Source organism: Panthera leo, chromosome F3 (genome assembly GCF_018350215.1).
Source record: "Panthera leo isolate Ple1 chromosome F3, P.leo_Ple1_pat1.1, whole genome shotgun sequence".
NCBI lineage: Eukaryota > Metazoa > Chordata > Mammalia > Carnivora > Felidae > Panthera > Panthera leo.
In genome coordinates this window covers 25,672,172-25,691,048 of record NC_056696.1, presented here as the reverse complement: position 1 = coordinate 25,691,048, position 18,877 = coordinate 25,672,172, and the positions used below count along the sequence as shown (strand labels likewise).

Below are 18,877 nucleotides of genomic sequence, written 5' to 3'. Positions count from 1 at the left end.
CCCTCAAAATAAATACATAAACTTAAAAAAAAATTAAAATGTATGTCAGGGCATAGCACATAGTAAGCATATAAGTTATATTAGTTCCACTGTCTTCTTCTGCCTGCCCCATCCAAGCCTTCCTGTAGGTACAAGGCAAGATTGGAGCACCCACCGAGGACAGGTGGGCATTTGCCTACTTGCCTACAGGGGAATGTGAACTTCTGACATGTTTCCAGGAGATAAAAAAAGGGTCATGTGGAATCAAATACCTGGAAATTCTGCCTGGTGACCTGACATCATGGGTGTTTCCCTAACCTGGCTCAGGCTCCATGAGTGAGAGTGGTTGAAAAAGAACTCTTCCCTGCATCCTTTTTTCTTCATAAGTCTAAGAAATACTCTGATTCAATGCTGAATGTAAGTTAAAGTTATGGAATGGGGAAGTTCTCAGAAAGAACATGGTTAGGTGAGTTTCAGTTAGAATGTCTGGGTTCTTGACCCCCACCCCCCCAGCTTTACCACCAACTAGCTGTCTGACCCCAAGGAGGTCTTGTCACGTGTTAAAAGTTCTCTTTCATATTCTGTAAAGAGAGGGAGTTCAGCCATATCCTCTCCAAAGCCCATTAAAATTCAAAGAGTCTTCTCTGGTGCTATGTCATGAGGGATACTGCAGTGGTCCCGTAAGAATGTGTAAAAGCACCTGTAACCCCAGTCCAGCCTGCACACTGTAGCACAGTGAGCTTCCTCATAAATAAATCTGATTACGTCCTCTTTAAGAATCTCTGCTGACTCCCTTTTGTCTAAGCCTTACTGCTTATCCACAGACTATTTGCTCTACATCACATGGGAACTTGCTAGGAATGCAGAATCTCAGGCCCTACTACATACCAACTGAATCAGGACAAGCATTTTAACTATCCCTGGATGATTCTTTAGCACATTAAAGTCCAAGATGAACTGATCTAAGTTCAAGCTCAGACTCTCTTGGATACCTCTCCTGCTACATTTCTGGTCCCCCAAACACCTCATAGTTTTTTCCCTCAGTGCCTTTACTCATTCTGTTTCCTCTGCCTTTTTCTACCACCATCCTCCCCTCCCTCTACTCCACGTGAGCACTTCTACTCATCCATCAAAACCATCCTCTGGTGCTTCTTCCCCATTTTCCGTAAAAAGAATGATAGAGTCCTTCCCCTGGGATTCCACGTCAGCCTGTGTACATCTTTACACATTACATCAGCCTGTGCATGCCTTTTACGGTACTCATTACCTGTCTCTCCCTCCAGGCTTGCAGCTGCTTCACCTTATTCCACGGATATTTATTGAGTACCAGGCAATCCGCAAAGACTGAGCGTGTTTTTTATTCATCATTCTGTCTTCAGCCTGTAGCACAGTGAATAATACATTTTGTTATTTCACTAGGAAAAGAAGCTAACACTGATGAGCTAAATACTAGGTGTCAGTCATCATGTCGGGCATTTTAATGTACATGTTCCAGTTTTGTTTAATGTTTATTCTGGGGAAGAGAGAGCATGATCAGGGGAGGGGCAGAGAGAGAGAGAGAGAGAGAGAGAGAGAGAGAGAGAGAGAATCCCAAGCAGGCTTCACGCTTAGGAAAGAGCCCAATGCAGAGCTCAATCATGACCTGAGCTGAAATCGAGTCAGACGCTCAGCCAACCAACTGAGCTACCCAGTGCCCTGTACATGTTCCAATTTAATCTGAGAGAGAACTACAATGTTGTTTGTAGAGTTGATGAGACCAAGATCCTAAAGGTTAACACACTGCCCCTAGCCATGTCACTGGAGAGAAAGATCTTTCTCTACCCACCTCAGTTCTCATCTTTTTCTACACAAGAGTAGAAGACGTTTGTTTTCCTTAGTTGTTTTGAGAAGTCACTCCTTCCCTTGGGCCAGTACAGTGTTTAGAACAGAAAGTCCATTTCAGATTGGCCAAAATGTCAAGAAAAAGACTATTTCCTCCCCAGAATGCCTTTGGCTTCATCACAGGAATCCTCATATCACCCTCTGGTAAAAACAGACCTGTTACCCCAGTCCGAAAGGGCCTGGACCGCTGGAGTTGGAATTGTGTAGAGTATTGTTTTCTTAACTGTGTTGAGAGACTACATGACCCAAATTCTCAGAACAGAATGTTTTCTGGCAAGGCAGGGCAATTATGGTCCCTGAATACTTCCCTGCTGAAGGAGTTTTGAAGTAGCCAAGTAATTATTTTGCCAAAAGTACACATAACTTTCATCTGGTTTTGAATACTGAGAGTTATATGTAAAAGGCCAAAAAAAAAAAAAAAAAAAAAGGAATATCAGATATTCTGACAGGCATGCTCGTGACCTGTCCCTTTGATTATGTATTCTCAAATAAAGGGAACCTTTCACTTAGTGTCATACACCAGGAGAGGAAGTGAACAGCAATAGAGATTTTTCTCTGAAAAGCCACTTCAAATGAATTCTGTTATCCTTCTCCCCTAAGAGAAGAGATACAGTCTACATACGGTCTCAAACTGCACCCACTCAGGGCCGTGACTGGTGGCAAAAATAATTGGATAAACATTCTGTCCTCTTACATAGTCTACAGGTGCACTAAATGTCCAAGGGTAGAGGATTAGCTAAATTAATTCTGTTCATTCATACAATGAAATGCTGCATAGCCAGTCTAGTAACAGAATATCTAAAGATGAGGGGAAATATTCGATTTGGCATGCTGAGTGAAAATATAGTACCATATTTGGTACATATTTATAGTACCAAATATGACCATATTTATTTAAGAAAATGCTTTATTATGTATTTGCAAATAGAAAAGTATCAAACTAATAAGAGTGATAACATCCAAAGAGATCCTGCATAGGTTCTTCTCTCCTTTTTTATGGTGTGTACTTTCAAATATAAATGACAGAGCTTCTACAGTATGAAGAAAGTTAAGCACTTTTATGAAAAGAAACTCATGAGCCCAAGGCAAAGAATCTGAACCCCTGGGAATTGAAATTAAGGTATTAAATTGGAGTTAAATCGGGGAGTGACTTCAACAAGCCTGGCATTTGGTTCTGGATCATACAACCCTGAGGTGGCCAGCAGTGAGATGTGTTCTTGGGGCTCATGAAGGAAGACACACACAATGGAAAGCCAGCCTTTGGAAGTGAACTGGCTTGTGCCACTTCTCACTTCCTTGAGCAACAGGCCCCAAATGGCCATCCAGTGGGGATAAGAATCATCCAGTCTTAGTGTTTCCATTACTGCTGGTGACTTCCTCCTAGCTGAGACGGTGCCTGCAGCAATTTACATAAACCCACACTTCACACAGAGAGAGAGTAGGGTGGGAAACCAGAGAAGGGAGTAAAGTTCCCAGAGAGGATTATCATCCTGTTCCCACCTTAGCCCTGCTGTTGGGATGCTTTTGTGACAAATATGGTAACAGCTCTGGGTAATTTCACTGGGTTCACTGGCGACTGGAGCCACTGAGCCAAGGGCTGCAGAGATCTGAAATCCCTGAGTTGGTCTGGGGTGGGGGGGGCGGGGGGGGGGGGTTCTGTGCCTCCAAAGGGGACAGCCTCTGCTCTTCCCAGCCATTAATGCTGTTCAGAAATGCAGGCCTGGAGGTGCCTGGGTGGCTCAGTCGGTTAAGCGTCCAACTTCAGCTTAAGTCATGATCTCACAGTTCATGAGTTCAAGCCCCACGTTGGGCTCTGTGCCGACAGCTCAGAGCCTGGATCCCACTCTCCCTGTCTCTTTGTCTCTCCCCCACTTGCACTCTGTCTCACTGTCTCTCTTTCAAAAATAAAGAATTTTAAAAAATGCAGGCCTGGCCTTATTAGATCTTCTGCCTTCTCAAAGTCATTTTTTTTTTAGTGTTTATTTTTTGAGAGAGAATCGGAAGCAGGCTCTAGGCTCTGAGTTGTCAGCACAGAGCCCCATGTGGGGCTCAAACTCATGAGCCCCATGAGATTATGACCTGAGCCAAAGTTGGTCACTTAACTGACTGAGCCACCCAGGCCCCCCTCAAAGTTATTTTTTTAAACAAGAAAATAAATGTTTAATGTTACGAAGGTCAAAACACTTAAGAGCATTCTCTTTTCCACCTCTCTCTCTAAGAGGATTTTAGGAGCATTTTATGAAAAGCAACAAACTGCTTTCTTTCTTTCATTTTTTTAAGTTTATTTTGAGAGAGAGACAGAGAGAAAGAGCACATATGTGCAAATGGGAGGGGCATAGAGAGGCAGAGAATCCCAAGCAGCTCTGTGCAGTCATCTTGGAGCCCAATGTGGGGTTTGAACTCAGGAACCATGAGATCATGGCCTGAGCTGAAACCAAGAGCCGGATCCTTAACCAACTGAGCCACCCAGGTGCCCCAACAAACTGCTTTCTTGAGGGGCTAGAAAATGTATCACCCATAGCTTCCCTAACCCTAGTATAATTGTGGCTCCCATCCAGCAAGGCCTAAAGGAGTAGTGAGAAGGGGGTCAGTGCAGATGGAAGCACTACCCACTGAAGCCCTAAAATAGTATGGAGTTCACTGAAAGAGGAGAGCAATCATGGGCTTCATGTACTGGCCTACATTTGTCAAAGGGTGCAGCCAACTCCCTGGAAAGAGAAGGGCCAAGGGAGGGAGGAGCGCAAGATTTCATCCTGTTTATTCCAGATCCGCCTCCTCCTCAAAGTCTCTGTTCCCAGCCTCCCTGATTAGAATAATTAGCCCCTCTTCTAAACCCCTGTATACTTAAAAAAACTTTTTTAATATTTTATTTATTTTTGAGAGAGACAGCGTGAGAGCAGGGAAGGAGCAGAGAGAGAAGGAGACACAGAATCTGAAGCAGGCTCCAGGCTCTGAGCTGGAGAGCTCCAGGCTCTGTCAGCACAGAGCCCAATGCGGGGCTCGAACCCACAAGCGGTGAGATCATGACCTGAGCCACCCGGGCACCCCATCCCATATACTTTTTGATTCAGTCATAGCCTTTATCATGTTTTCTCAATGGTCTAGTTATTTATATACTAGTTTCTCCTTTATTCAGTTAACGTTATAGGTTTAAATGTATCCTGCGGGTGTGGGGATAAGCTGCTTTTAAGACAGCGATCACGGGTGTTTCACCATCATTGAGTCTCTGCACTATGCCAGGCACAGACTAGGGATTGTGAGGTATAAAAGGCACAGGCCTGCCTTCTGGAAGTCCTTGCTCTAGCCTGCAGGGTGAGCATAAACAATTTACAAAATGATTCTTGGGGTGTTTGGGTGGCTCAGTCAGTTTGGCATCAGACTTCACCTCAGGTCATGATCTCTCTGTTGGTGAGTTTGAGGCCTGCATTGGGCTCTGTGCTGATAGCTCAGAGCCTGCAGCCTGCTTCAGACTCTGTGTCTCCCGGTTTCTCTGCCCCTCCCCAGTTTGCATTCTTGTCTGTCTGTCTCTCTGTCTCTCTTAAAAGTAAACATTTAAGTAGGGATGTGAACTTTGCTGAGGGTGTGAGGTGTTTCTGGGTTTTGTCATGAGGAGTAGTAACAGAAATAATGATTGAGCATTTCATTGGAGCCAGGTAGGGTGCTGAGCACGTGTACTAGACTGGCCATTAGAGGCCCACTTGGCAGTGTGGGTCCCTGCTGAGTTTAGAGTCCATTCTGGGGACACACACACACACCCTAACAGACTAAATCAGTTTCTCTCCTTAAGTATTTCTGAAAATGGAAACAAGCTCTTCAGCCTCCCTTTCCAAATGAAGAAGCATTAGACTAAACCAAAAGAATGCACATCAAAGGACAGTACCTACCAGCCCCTGACAATCTGGAGCTCTATGGGCTCCTCCTTGGTGACAAAGCCAGGCCTGCTCTAGGTGGTCTTCAGTACGTGGCCGGGATGGGATTGGGGAGCTGTCAAGACCTCAGTGAAAGTGTACAGGAGCCACTGTGTTTGAGTCTGTGATTCCAACATGGACGGTTGCCCACCAGATTTCTTTCCAGCTTCCAGTCTGATTTGGAAGTTCCCTAGGTCTGCCAGAGCTATTTGCTGGTTGCTTGCATTGGTAGATGAGCACTACTGGTCAAAATCAGGGTTAGCCATGCACAGACAAAGCCGCTACTGATTTTCTTGCATCTCAGAGCTTATCCCAAGTGGCGGAGGGCTAATGGAAGCAGCCAGAAGCAGGTTCCAAGTGGCAGGAACATAGATATTCCCAGTTGAACAGGTCAAGCTGACCTAAATGAGGGTATTGAGATGGATTGTCTAGGCAGATAACTCACCCATTCTCCCTTTAGGTGAGAACAACCTAAATTTGTTCTTGTCCTGTATTGAGGGAGCTCCTCTGCTCAGCAAGACTGAGAGGCCAGGATTTGGTATTTGAGCAAGGGGGGCAGGGGCGGCAATGTTCTGAGGCTGTGCTCGTGAGCCATTATGCCATTATGCCATTATGCCATTATGCCATTATGGAGGGAGTCTGCTCCCCTCAGGGGGCCTTAGAACTGCTTTAAAGCACACTTTCCCAGTTGACTGGCTCTGATTAGTTGTCATTTGCATGTTGTGGATAGTGACTGCCTGTGCATTCTTTGCTGTTATCTCTAGTGTTTCTGTTATCTTTGATAAATATCCTTTGATGTTTTCGTTTTCTTTATGCATCAGATTTTTTTTTGTTTTGTTTTCGTGTGGTAAGGAATACAATAAGCAAAGATGAAAAGGATGTTAACAAGGTTAAAATTAAACTGAGATTTTCTGGTCCCCATTGACAAAAATGTAAATGGAAGCCAACTAGCACTTTTTGTTCTTGGCTGTATAACCATGGGTTCTGTGGCATTTAACACCTGCTAGCCACAGCACAGTTTTCCTTTGAGTTTTCACTCTCTAGCCCCCATCATCCTCACCTGCACTTTGATTGAGAACAAGTCACTTTATATGATGTGTGTAAATCTGTTTCTAGATTTTAAAATCAGTATGATTTTTAAGGAAAAGAGCCCTTATTGCCTTAAGCATCAGATCCTTACAGGGTCATTGCTCTTCAGACTGCCCAGTGCATGCATGCAGATCACAAGGGAATCTTATTCCCATGAGGATTTTGACTGGGGAGGACTGTGTGAGGACTGGGACTCTGCATTTCTTACAGACCCCAGATGCCTGTGCTACTCTTCCACAGACCGTGCTTTGAGAGGCAGTGACAGCCAAGTTCCTCTCCGATGTTAATCCTGTTCGATGTAAAACTAGCAAATACAATTGAAGCTTAATTTGCTGTCACAAATATTAAGTGCTAAAATTCTTAAATATTAAGATCGAATTTTCCTACCTTGTAAGCCTAAAAGATGATTGCCTCTCACCAAATGGAATATGTTAAATTCTCATTTCACCACGGCTTCGACCATTGTTCTTCCCCAAAAGGGCAAAAGCTTACTAAGTAATTACTTTTTAAATCTTACTTGTGGGGATATTTAAATGTAAAGACTTTGCTGATAAATAAGTGATGTGTTGCTCACGTAAGTGAAGCATATGTGAACAACTAGAGAAATCACTCAAAAAACAAGGAAAAACTCAGGCATTATTTAGAACAGGCTAACAGTTTTACACACCGGCCCGGTGGACTTTTAATAACTAGTAACAAAAGGGAGCAGTTTATAGATTTAAGGGTTGGTTGAATAATATTCTAAAAAAGTCTTAATATGCATTTCTTCTTTTTTTTTTTTCCTGTGTCCTTTAGAGAAATCAACTTTTCAGTCATTGGTCAGTACGTGGACTATCTTGTGGAAGAACAGGGAGTGAAGAATATTTTTGGTGAGTCATCTTTAGAGATTTCTCTATACATCTCTAGCCAAATCCTTAGAGAGTAGCTCTTACCTGGTTACTAGTAGGTCACAGTGTCTTGTGCCATAGTTTACTGGCTAAGCTAAGTAAAATTTGTGAATCTGTGGACTCATCAGTTTTAGATGTGGAAGGCATCTCAAGAGATTATCTAATTTGGTGGTGTACCTTCAAAACAGATAAGGTATTATTTTTATCCCCACTTAAGGAGGAAAATCTATGACTCAGATATATTATTCAGGGTGCCTAACGCACTGAACCAAGAAATGGTAGAGTAACAGCAAAATCCAGACTTCTCTGTCTTAAGAATGGGCTTTATTCTGACCTCAACCAGACCTTTCATATGGTAAATGTAGAAAGACTCAACATGCAGCACACAAGGGAATCACAGGTCCAGCAGTTACCCTCATTTATTTCAGAGACGGTGGAAATTAAAAAGTCAGACCCTGAATATTTCAGGCCTGAGAACTATGCTTACCTCTGGTTGAGTTACCCCTTGTGTTGTGTTCTGGGTGCTTGACTCCATAGACTGGACACTACGTCTTTTTCCTGAGCTACTGCTCTACCAACAGGGGCCCCTTAAAAACTGGAAGCATAAGGTCAGAATCAAAGGAGGTTAAAACTTCTGTGAAAAGGTGTGCAGGCCACACATTAAAACCAGAGCCTGATTACAGAACCACTTGGTGTCCACCCTACAGCTCCAAGCTGTAGTGAGGAAGACAGATTCTTACTCATCAAAAGGCCACAGATGTCCCCTGGGTGTAGGGAAAAACTAAGAACATCCCTACTAGTAGAGCATGTTTGAAATTTCTTAAGACCCCAAAGGAGTAGGAAAAACACTCTTTCCTACTCTCACTCCCCTTCTCTACCCCACCTGAGTGCTCAGTGTTTGGTGATCCGAAGTGCTGCCATATGCCTTAGGCTCCTGTAATGTATCCTAGTGCTGTTTGCATACTTTCTGTGGTCCATTAAGAGATTATTGTATTAGCAGGGCAAGTTTTGGAAACACACAGATCTGGATTCAAACTTAGATTACTTAGTGATTCAGAGCCTCATTTTTTCATCTGTAAATGAGAAAAATCATTTGTACTTTGCAGGGTTACTGTGAGAATAAGTGAATATGTAAGAGTGCTTATTCAAGAAATATTAATATCCTTGGTGTTTAATTATGAATTACCATTTAAAAATTTCCCTAGAGTGCTGCCATCATGTTAAACTGTAGACTGAGGTCGTTTTAGATACGCAGTATGCACCACTACCCTCATAAGTAACTCCCATGTGTGATGCCCTTGACATCCCAGCTCTGGATGGTGTTGATCTTCCTGCCATTCAAGCCCAAATAATAGAACTGGGTGGTTTTGCCCAAAATTTGCCTAAAATGAGGACAGTCTCCATTCAAATACTTGCTATCTGTTCCTGATAGCAAGAACAGATTTGTAATTACAAGTCATAAATTAGCCTTCCCGCTGCTTTGGCCAAGGTGAAGATAGAAAAAAGACAGAGTCTTAGATAAAAATGGAAACATAGCATTCCCCCTGCCAGATTCCATCCTCTGATCTTTCCCCATGTCCCTCCCTCGTAAGCAGGGAGTTCTGACCCTGCGTTTCCAGTGTTGCTGTTGGAGGAGCAAAAGGAATTGGTTGGCCCCACTGACTGACTCTCTGTTTGGAACAGTGAATGGCACAACGGGAGAAGGCCTGTCCCTGAGCGTCTCAGAGCGACGCCAGGTCGCAGAGGAATGGATGACAAAAGGGCGGAACAAGTGAGTGGTGTCACCAGGATAAAGGGTCTCTTGCAGAGAGCTGTGTGGAGTACTGCTCTTTTCTGATGACACAGTCTCCCACCTCTGGTCAGAGGTCAGGCTTGAGGCATGGGGATCCGGGCACTTCAGCGAGGCACTGAGGCAGAGGAGTGCCCCTCCTTTCTAGGTGGAAGCAGGCAGACTGCAAGGCCCACCTGTCTCCCAGAGGATACATCTGGAAGCTGCCCCTTACTGTCTATAAGGGTTACCTGTCCTTGGACTGAGGGGATAAGAGGGAGTGGGGCTGGTGACAGACTCTGCTGTCCCCTGGCTCTTCTGAACAACTCCTCTCAGGATGGGTGCCTGATGCTTATATCAGTCCTGGCTTCCCTACATCTTCTCTGTGCACGCGACTCAGCATGTTCTCTGTGGTGCTTCCTTTTGTAGTCTTAGGGAACTTTCTACATTTTCTAAACTTCAGTGTAATGATATATTTTTGTTCTAATGCTCCATTCATGCCATGGTAAGCAAATAGGACAGGATCCATTCAGTAAGCACACTCAGTTAACCAAGCTTTATTTGTCATGTGTGATGCACTGTGCTGGCACTGGGGAGATGAAACAGAGTCCCTGCCTTCAGGTTGCTTGTCATCCAATGGAGATGTCCAATCACGAAATTTAACACTGATCCTTGTGATAACCAGCATAAGCAGGGGTCAAAGAAGGCAATGGTTGATGTTGCCTTAGGTGGTGGCAAAGACTGGAGGTAAGTCCCAAGTGACCCTGGAGCAGAGGTTTTCAGAGTGAAGCCCATGACCTCCTTGGGGATCCTTAAGTGACTTCAGAACACCTTGAGTACTCTGATGCTACACGCCAAGTCTGAATGCGTGTCTGCATACACGTTTCCTGTTGACCCATCACCTTTCAGCTCATTTCCAGTCAGATTTGGGCCCAAATTCCAGCAAGCCCAAACAGATTAAAGACCATGGACACAAAAAAGAGGAAAGTTAAAGATCAATATTAAGAAAAGCACCAGAAATGGGGAGAAAGTGAAGGGGACAAAGACAGAAAGCCCTCAGAAGGGCAGGAGAGAGGTCAGGGGTGAATCCCGCCACTTAAGGAAGAATAGTTTCAGAGCACGCCAATGTAGCGCAATTATTAGGAGTGGGGACTGTGCAGCCAGACTGCCTGAGTTTGGGTCCTGGTTCTGTCTCTTACTAGCCTTCTGAACTCAAGTCCTTTAACCGCCCTGTGTTTCACCTATAGAATAGGAATAAAAGTACATGTCTTCTAAGGTGGTGGCGAGGATTGAGATGGTGGCTGGCACACAGTACCGAGTGTTACATAGGAATTCATTGTAATTCTTGGCAGTAGATGCTGTGTTATCACATTTGTTATAAATATTGGATGTTGTGAAAGTCAGTAGATGGAGGGCTGAGAAGACCGCTTGGTTTGCAGTGACTGTGACCAATGACCTCAGAGCAGAGCCAGTGGGGTTGTTGAAACAGAAGCAGACCGCAGTGAGCTGTAGAAGGCAGCAGGTGTGCAGAGGTGGGGGCCATGAGTGCAGCCCATTCTCCAAACGTTTTCTGGTGAAGGGAAGAAGAGATGGAGTAGTATCTTAGGGAGGAAGAAGCAAGATTAAAAGAAGGGTAATTAGTTATAAAGCAGGGTAGTTCTGAGCATGTTTCTCTGCCGAAAAGACACCGTTATGGGAGAAAAGATTAACAAAGACAGCTGCTACCTTTGATAGGAAGGTCTGGGGGCACGCGGGGCTTGAAATAAAACCAAAAGTAGATAATGTTAGAGGACAGCCACGAAGCTAGGAGGAAAGCATAGATGGGGAGGTAACTAAGTGTAGAGGCACAGAGAAGGAGAAGGGGGGCAGTCTGTGTATGAAACGTCTTTATTTCTGGTGTATTGGAAGTGAAGACATCTGCCAGGAACAAGGAGTTGGGCTGGAATATAGAGCTTGAGAGTAGTCCAGATTTGAAGTAGCCATTGCAGGGAATTGGAAGGGAAGTCCGTTGTGATGACCAGAAGGCTTTCTGGAGCCTCGTTCTCCTGAATTGGGAAATAACGAGTTGGTATCAAAGCCACAGGGTGGTTTTTTCTAGCAGCAACTAACAGCAGGATAGAAGGGAGGAAGGAATGTGTGACTTGTTTTAACCTAGGCCAGGAGAAGGGGTGTGAAAGGTTTGAGGAGGTCATGCGGACAAGCTACTGGTAAGAGTAGAGCACATCAGTCAGCCTTCCCTTCTTTTCGAGGGCTTTTCCTATAAAAATGCAAACCTGATCACATCACCTCTTTAGTGAGGCCCATTTCACCTGAGACCTAACAAGTCAAGAATCGCTGAGGACTCACTGATCGGGCCTAAACAAGAATGTGGTGTCTCCATCCCCTGAGGATGGCACATGAGTCATTCAGGGGCCCCTCAGAAGAGTCACTGGGATGACTGGCCTCACAGCTGAATTTTATTAACCCTCCCTGAGAACACCCGTCTCACTGTGGCCTCCGCCCACGGGGTCACATGGAGCACCTCCGAAGATGAATATTGGGGTCTCAGAGGAAACCTCTCTTATAAGAGGCCAAATTCTGAGGACTTACAAGACAGGGAAAAGCTTTATGCAGTGAATTCATTTCTCATATGGCTGGTTCCTGGCTGTACTCTTTGAAGAACCTCTTTATTTTTATCTCCAACCAAAAAATGTCTCAATTTTACACCTATCTCCAGGCACCTATCACCATCAAATACACCATCTAAAACAGCGCTTCATCAAAGATAGTATTCAAGTATCAATCGCGCTGGTCAGAGTGGCTAAAATGAACAAATCAGGAGACTATAGACGCTGGCGATGATGTGGAGAAATGGGAACCCTCTTGCACTGCTGGTGGGAGTGCAACTGGTGTAGCCTCTCTGGAAAACAGTGTGGAGGTTCCTCAAAAAATTAAAAATAGAACTACCCTATGACCCAGCAATAGCCCTGCTGCTCGGAATCTACCCAAAGGATGCAGGAGTGCTGATGCATAGGGGCACACGTACCCCAATGTTTATAGCAACACTTTCAACAATAGCCAAATTATGGAAAGAGCCTAAATGTCCATCTACTGACAAATGGATAAAGAAGACATGGTTTATATATACAATGGAATACTACTTGGCAATGAGAAAGAATGAAATCTGGCCATTTGCAGCAATGTGAATGGAACTGGAAGGCATTATGCTAAGTGAAATAAGCCAGGGAGAGAAAGATAACCATATATTTTCACTCATACGTGGATCTTGAGAAACTTAACAGAAGACCATGGGAGAGGCGAAGGGGGAAAAAAAGTTACAGAGAGTGAGGGAGGCAAACCATAATAGACTCTTAAGGACTGAGAACAAACTAAGGGTAGATAGGGGTGGGGGAGAGGGGAAAGAGGATGATGGGCAGGGAGGAGGGCACTTGTTGGGATGAGCACTGGGTGTTGTATGGTAACCAATTTGACAATAAATTATGTTTTAAAAAAATATCGATTAATCGGTTATTGGTTTCAAAATTCTGCTTGGTTGGACCTTAAATTTTATTTCCTGGACATTCTTTTTTTTTAATCCTTTATTAGATTAGTTTTAAATAGACCACTATAGAATTTAATGGTTTTGAGATTGAGATTAGTGAGGCATTAGCCGACTTCCAGGATTAGTGAGACAGCACAAAGCAGGATAGTGCAGCCCTTCTGTGTTACTCTAAACTCCCAAGTGATGCAGCATGTTTTCTCCTTTGCAGGCTTGATCAGGTAGTAATTCACGTAGGAGCACTGAGCTTGAAGGAGTCACAAGAACTGGTATGTATGGAGGTCTATCTGGGAGAGACCACTCTAGGGTCCTCCTTTTTCTCTTATTACTGGAGTACAGTTGACATGTACAATGTTATATTAATTTCAGTGAAATTCATATAGTGAGCTGATAATTGTATGCATTTGTCCGTGTTCACCAGGGTAAGTGTGGTCACCAGCTGTCATCATACATGGTTATTACAGTATTATTGTCTATATTCCCTATGCTGTGCTTTTCATCTCTGTGACTTGTTTTACAATTGGAAGTTTGTATCCCTTAATCCTCTTCATCTATTTTGCCCGTCCCCCCACTACCCTCTCCTCTGGCAACTACCAGTTGGTTCTCTTCATTTACGTATTATTGTATATCTCTCTATTTTTTTGTTTATTCATTTCTTTTGTTTTTTAGATTCCACATAAGGGAAGGGGCTCCTTTTTTATGCTGAGGTTAAACTCAATACAGTTTTTGCTGTATATTGGACGCTGTCATGGGGAGTATGAGATGAGGGACCTCAGAGAGCTCACCATCCAGAAGCAGGCAGAGAGCCATGATGAGAGTAGCCCGAGGTGATAACTCCTGTAGCAGAAGTCAGGGTGGGTATAGATGGAGCTAAGTTTGCGAGTCAGGAGAACTTGAGCGAACCTCAGCTTTTCCTCGGAAGCAAAGAGCAAAGCCATCTGCTGGGCATGAAGGAGATGGTAGATGGGGTTCAGGTGTAAAGAGCAGTTACCGCCTCAGAGAATGGGAGAGAGAACTGAAACACAGGAAGACTGTCCCACCCATGTTCGAATCAGCATTATCTATAATGTAAAGAGGCAGAAGCAGCCCAAATGCCCATCAGTGGATAAATAGATAAAATGTGGTATAGACATACTATTAAAGGACAAAAAGGCAGCTGAGTAATTTAAAAGATCCAGTTGGCTTTGAGTGATTCATGAATCCAGCAGCATCCAATCTAGCAAATAGAAGGGAGCTCTGGGGGGCCTGGGTGGCTCAGTTGGTTAAGCATCTGACTCTTGATTTTGGCTCAGATCATGTCGTGGTTCATGAGATCGAGCCCCACGTCAGGCTCTGTGCTGACACTGTGGAGCCTGTTTGGGATTCTTTGTCTCTCCTTCTCTCTCTCTCTGCCCCTCCCCCACTCTCCCACGTGCATGCATGCTCTCACTCTCTCAAAATAAGTACAGTTTAAAAAAAAAAAGAAGGAAGTTTTTTGAAGCCTGGAAAAGGAAAGGTTTTTAAAGACAGAGAGGGAGTGAAGAAAAGAAAATTATTAGCAAAGAACACATTGTTTTAAGCAAGGTCATCCTCCTAAGGGGAATGGAAGGGGTCTGGCAATAAATTTCCTCATGCTGACCAGGAAGTTCCATGTTGACAGTTTAAAGGTTACATTCCTGGGAAGATTGAAACTGCAGTCAGGTTATGTATTAAGTCTTGGTTTGCTGATGTGGGGCCTTAACATAAGTGACTCCATCTGGGTCCTGTGATTTTCTTTTTAACAATACAGTGGAATATTATTCAACCTTAAAAAGGAAGGAAATCTATCCTGTCACATGCTGTAATGTAGGTGAACCTCCTTGAGGACATTATGTTAAATAAGCCAGTCACTAGAAAACAAATACTATATGATTCTTCTTAAATGAGGTATCTAAAGTAGTCAAATTCATAAAAACAAAGTAGAATGGTGGATATCAGGGGCTAGAGGGAGAGAAAAAGAAGAATTGTTTAATGGGTATAGAGTTTCAGATCTGGAAGATGAAAAGTTGTAGAGGGGCGCCTGGGTGGCTTAGTCCTTTGAGCGTCCCACTTCAGCTTAGGTCATGATCTCAAGGTTCACGGGTTTGAGCCCAGCGTCAGGTTCTGTGCTGACAGCTCAGAGCCTGGAGCCTGCTTGGGACTCTGTGTCTCCCTCTCTCTCTGCCCCTCCCCTGCTCATACTCTGTATCTCTGTCTCAAAAATTAATAAAATATTTTTAAAAATTTTTTAAATTAATAAAATTAAAAGAAAAGTTGTAGAGATATGTTTCATAACTGCTGAACTGTACACTTAAAAATGATTAAAGTGGTAAATTTTATGTGATTTTGTCACAAAAAAAAATTTTTTTTAAGTAACTTATATGCCCCACATTTGGCAGACTTGAACTCAAAACCCTGAGATTAGGAGTCAGTCACATGCTCTTCTGACTGAGCCAGCCAGGTACCCCTAATTAGTCAAATTTTTAAAAAGGATTGCCCAGTGGTGCTGAAAACCAACTGAAGCTGAGTCATAAATTTCTCATACCACCATTCAACTAGGTTATGGAAATTTCTTCCTAGGTACAGTCTTCAACCAGAACATAGGTTCAAGAACACAAACAATTGCATTGCTCTGGGTTTGAAGATTAGCAGATTAGATGGAGCAAAGGGTAGGAGTAGGAGTCAAAGTTGCTGGCAGAAAAGTACATGACTTGGTGGTTCCAGGACTTTGTGAATTGGGTAAAAAAAGAAAGCTCAACAATGTTGCAGTGTTTACCAGAAGGCCTAGTACCTGGACCACTGCTAAATTAACCATGTTTTCAGAATTTATATATTCTAATTCCAAAGATTCCAATGACTTGACCTGGCCTCAACATCTTCTTGATGCGTTTTGTTTTTCCTATTACTGAATTTAGAAATGGAATGCATTATACATATTTGCAAAATTGCAGTTCAACACTCTTAGGCAAGCCACACAGGAAGACATATTGCTAGTTGGTTGCTTAATAAGCCTAAAATCAGAAGTTGGAGACTTGATTTATCCTTCTTATTCTTGATAGGTCTTTCAGTTTAGGTAGTATCATGTAGGAAACCTTTTTTTTCCCCATCTCTTTTCAATTGCTTTCTTTCCCTATGTGTGATACAAATTTTAAAGTATTGTCATGTCATGACATGAAAACTGTCCTCTATTGGGCTAACCACTAGAAGAGTATAATCTTAGTATAGAAATAATCCCCTGCTATAGGGATAATCCCCTGCTATAGGGATAATCCCCTACTATGGGGATAATCTTACCAATGAGATGATAATTTTGTATCTGCTTAGCCATAACTCCATTGGATGGGGTTTGAATGGGCACTGCCATCAACTGTCTTTAGCTGTTTCCTTTTTCCTTATTTGCAGCTAAGGTTACCCTTCTACTTCTTGCCCTAAACAGAGTGCTAAAACAAATTATTCAAATACATTACATTCCAACCCCATGTTAATGAAATTACACCCAATGTCACAATTGGTCTTTGGACTATATCCCGTTCTTCTTTTTGGCTCTCCTACTTCTGCAGAAAGCTAATCACATCTATTAGGTATAGATATTAAAGTCTCAAAGGGAAGCGTGTTTCCATTTTAGGTAGTGGGACATGTTCTGAAGCAATCCGCAAGTCCCTGCTATGTGCTCAGCACCATGATTAACTAACTGTACACAAGAGTAAAATCTGACCCCTGCCCTCAGGAAACTCATTCTATTTGAAAACAGTCACTGTACACAACTCTCTTGCCATGTAGTAGACTTTAGGTACTCTACTTGAAATAGATAAGGATGTTTGAGGGCCCAGCAGAAGGAAATGTTATTTTTCCTGGAGAAATCTGAGAAAACCTCAGAATAGTGGTACAGTGTATCTTCCTTTATGTGCATATTCTTCTCAACCATCCTCAACTTCATTCCCAATCCATAAATTAAAATTTTTAAATAAATTTAGAATAAATTTTAAAATGTGACTATTAAAGCACTGGACAGGAAAGATAGCGTCATCCAATGGATCCAATGGGCTGAACACTAGAAGAGAAATTACACCTGCAAGTTTCTCTTTAATGAACCACTCATGTCTTCTTTAGCAAGGTTTTTTTGTACTGACAGAGTCTGAAGAAGAATCAGATTAAATGCACAGGCCACCTCCAACAGCGGTCTCTACTTTGCAATTTGGGATTTTCCTGGTAATGACATTTATCATTAAATTTGGCTTATTTTCTGTTCTCTAGTGGTGCATCAGTTGCATCACTTCAAGTGCTACTGTCAGTAGTTTGTTGCTACTCTCATCTAACTGAAGGTGCATATAATAAGTCACTTATTCCAAGTGATATTGTAATTTATAATAAATATGTATTTGGTCTTTGCTCAGCTTCTGGCACAGAGTTCCTAACACTCTTGGAATTCTCTGTGATGAGAGCAATAAAGGTGTCTCTGGTTATGTGAATGAGGTGGCTTTTAGAATGCAACTTAATCGAGGGGCGCCTGGGTGGCTCTGTGGGTTAAGCGTCCAACTTTGGCTCAGGTCATGATCTCATGCTCTGTGAGTTCGACCCCACATCAGGCTCTGTGCTGACAGCTCAGAGCCTGGAGCCTGCTTCAGATTCTGTGTCTCCCTCTCTCTCTGCCTCTCTCTCTCTCTCTCTCTCTCTCTCTCTCTCTCTCTCTCTCAAAAACAAGTAAACATTTAAAAAATTAAAAAGAATGCAACTAAGGATGAGGGCTGGTTGCCAGGAGAACCAACCACATGATTAGAGGGTTGGAACTTTCAGTCCTACTCAACCTCCACCCCTGGAGAGGGAGGAAGAACTGGAGGTTGAATCAGTCACCAGAGGTCAGTGATTTAATGAATGGTGCCTCTACGGGGAAGCCTCTATTAAAACCCAAAAAGGCAGGTTTCAGAGAGCTTCCATGTTGGTGAACGTGTGGCAATCTGGGGAGAGTGGTGCCCCGGTGCTGGGAGAAGATGTGGAAACCATAAGCCCTGTCTCTGTCCCTGATGCTATGCATCTCTTCCACCTGGCTGTTCCTGAGTAATATACTCTTACAATAAACTGGTGATCTAGTGAATAAATAGTTTCTCTGAGTTCTGTGAGCTGCTCTAGCAGATTAATCAACCCAAGGAGGGAATCATTGGAACCCCCAGCCTGTAGCCAGTGAGCCAGAAACACAGGTGACAACCTGGGCTTCTGACTGGCATCTAAAGTTGGAGGAGGTGGAGTAGTCTTATAGGACTGAGCCCTTAACCTGTGGAATCTGATTCTGTCTCCAGGTAGATAGCATCAGAGTTGAGTAGAATTGTGGGACACACAGCTGGTATCAGAGAATTGCTTGCTGATGTGGGGAAACCCCCACACCCACATATCAGAATTGTGCCTAGACCCACAATGGTCTTATTTCTTCTTTTAAAGGCCCGACATGCAGCAGAAATAGGAGCCGATGGCATCGCTGTCATTGCGCCTTTCTTTCTCAAGCCATGGAACAAAGGTAAGTAGACGGTCCAAACACATGGTGCCTCACACGGGCCGCTTCTTTTTGCCTTCATTCAAAATGGTTACACTGAACTCGTGAAAGTAAAGTTTTATGGACTGACAGTGTGCAGTTGCAGTAGTACACAGCAGTGGTCCAGGATATTTGGCCTCCCTGGATCCATGTGAGAAAATACTCCTTTGAGAAGGGCTTCAACTCCTTTGCCAAACAATCTGATTGGGTCATCATCCACCAAGCCCCGGGTCAGCCTATAGGTGCCTGTTTGAGTCAGGTGTTCGTTCACTCCTAGTCCTGCCGGTTTTGCAGTGTCAGAGTAAC

The 18,877-nt window shown here is 43.4% G+C and overlaps 1 protein-coding gene and 1 long non-coding RNA gene across 5 annotated transcripts in view; one reads left to right on the top strand and one right to left on the bottom strand.

Moving 5' to 3' along the window:
• NPL (N-acetylneuraminate pyruvate lyase) overlaps window positions 1-18,877 on the top strand; it is a 38,073-nt gene that overhangs the window by 7,093 nt on the left and 12,103 nt on the right. For all 4 annotated transcript variants that reach the window (XM_042925284.1, XM_042925283.1, XM_042925285.1 and 1 more), the window contains 4 exons: window positions 7,653-7,726; window positions 9,428-9,515; window positions 13,262-13,319; window positions 18,481-18,556. In XM_042925284.1, the coding sequence (XP_042781218.1) occupies window positions 7,653-7,726; window positions 9,428-9,515; window positions 13,262-13,319; window positions 18,481-18,556 (296 nt within the window). The remainder of the gene's footprint in view (window positions 1-7,652; window positions 7,727-9,427; window positions 9,516-13,261; window positions 13,320-18,480; window positions 18,557-18,877) is intronic.
• On the bottom strand, window positions 1,312-6,314 carry LOC122211841. Its single transcript, XR_006198867.1, has 2 exons — window positions 5,745-6,314; window positions 1,312-1,359 (listed from the first exon to the last, which is right to left on the bottom strand). It is a non-coding gene; the product is annotated as an uncharacterized LOC122211841 (long non-coding RNA).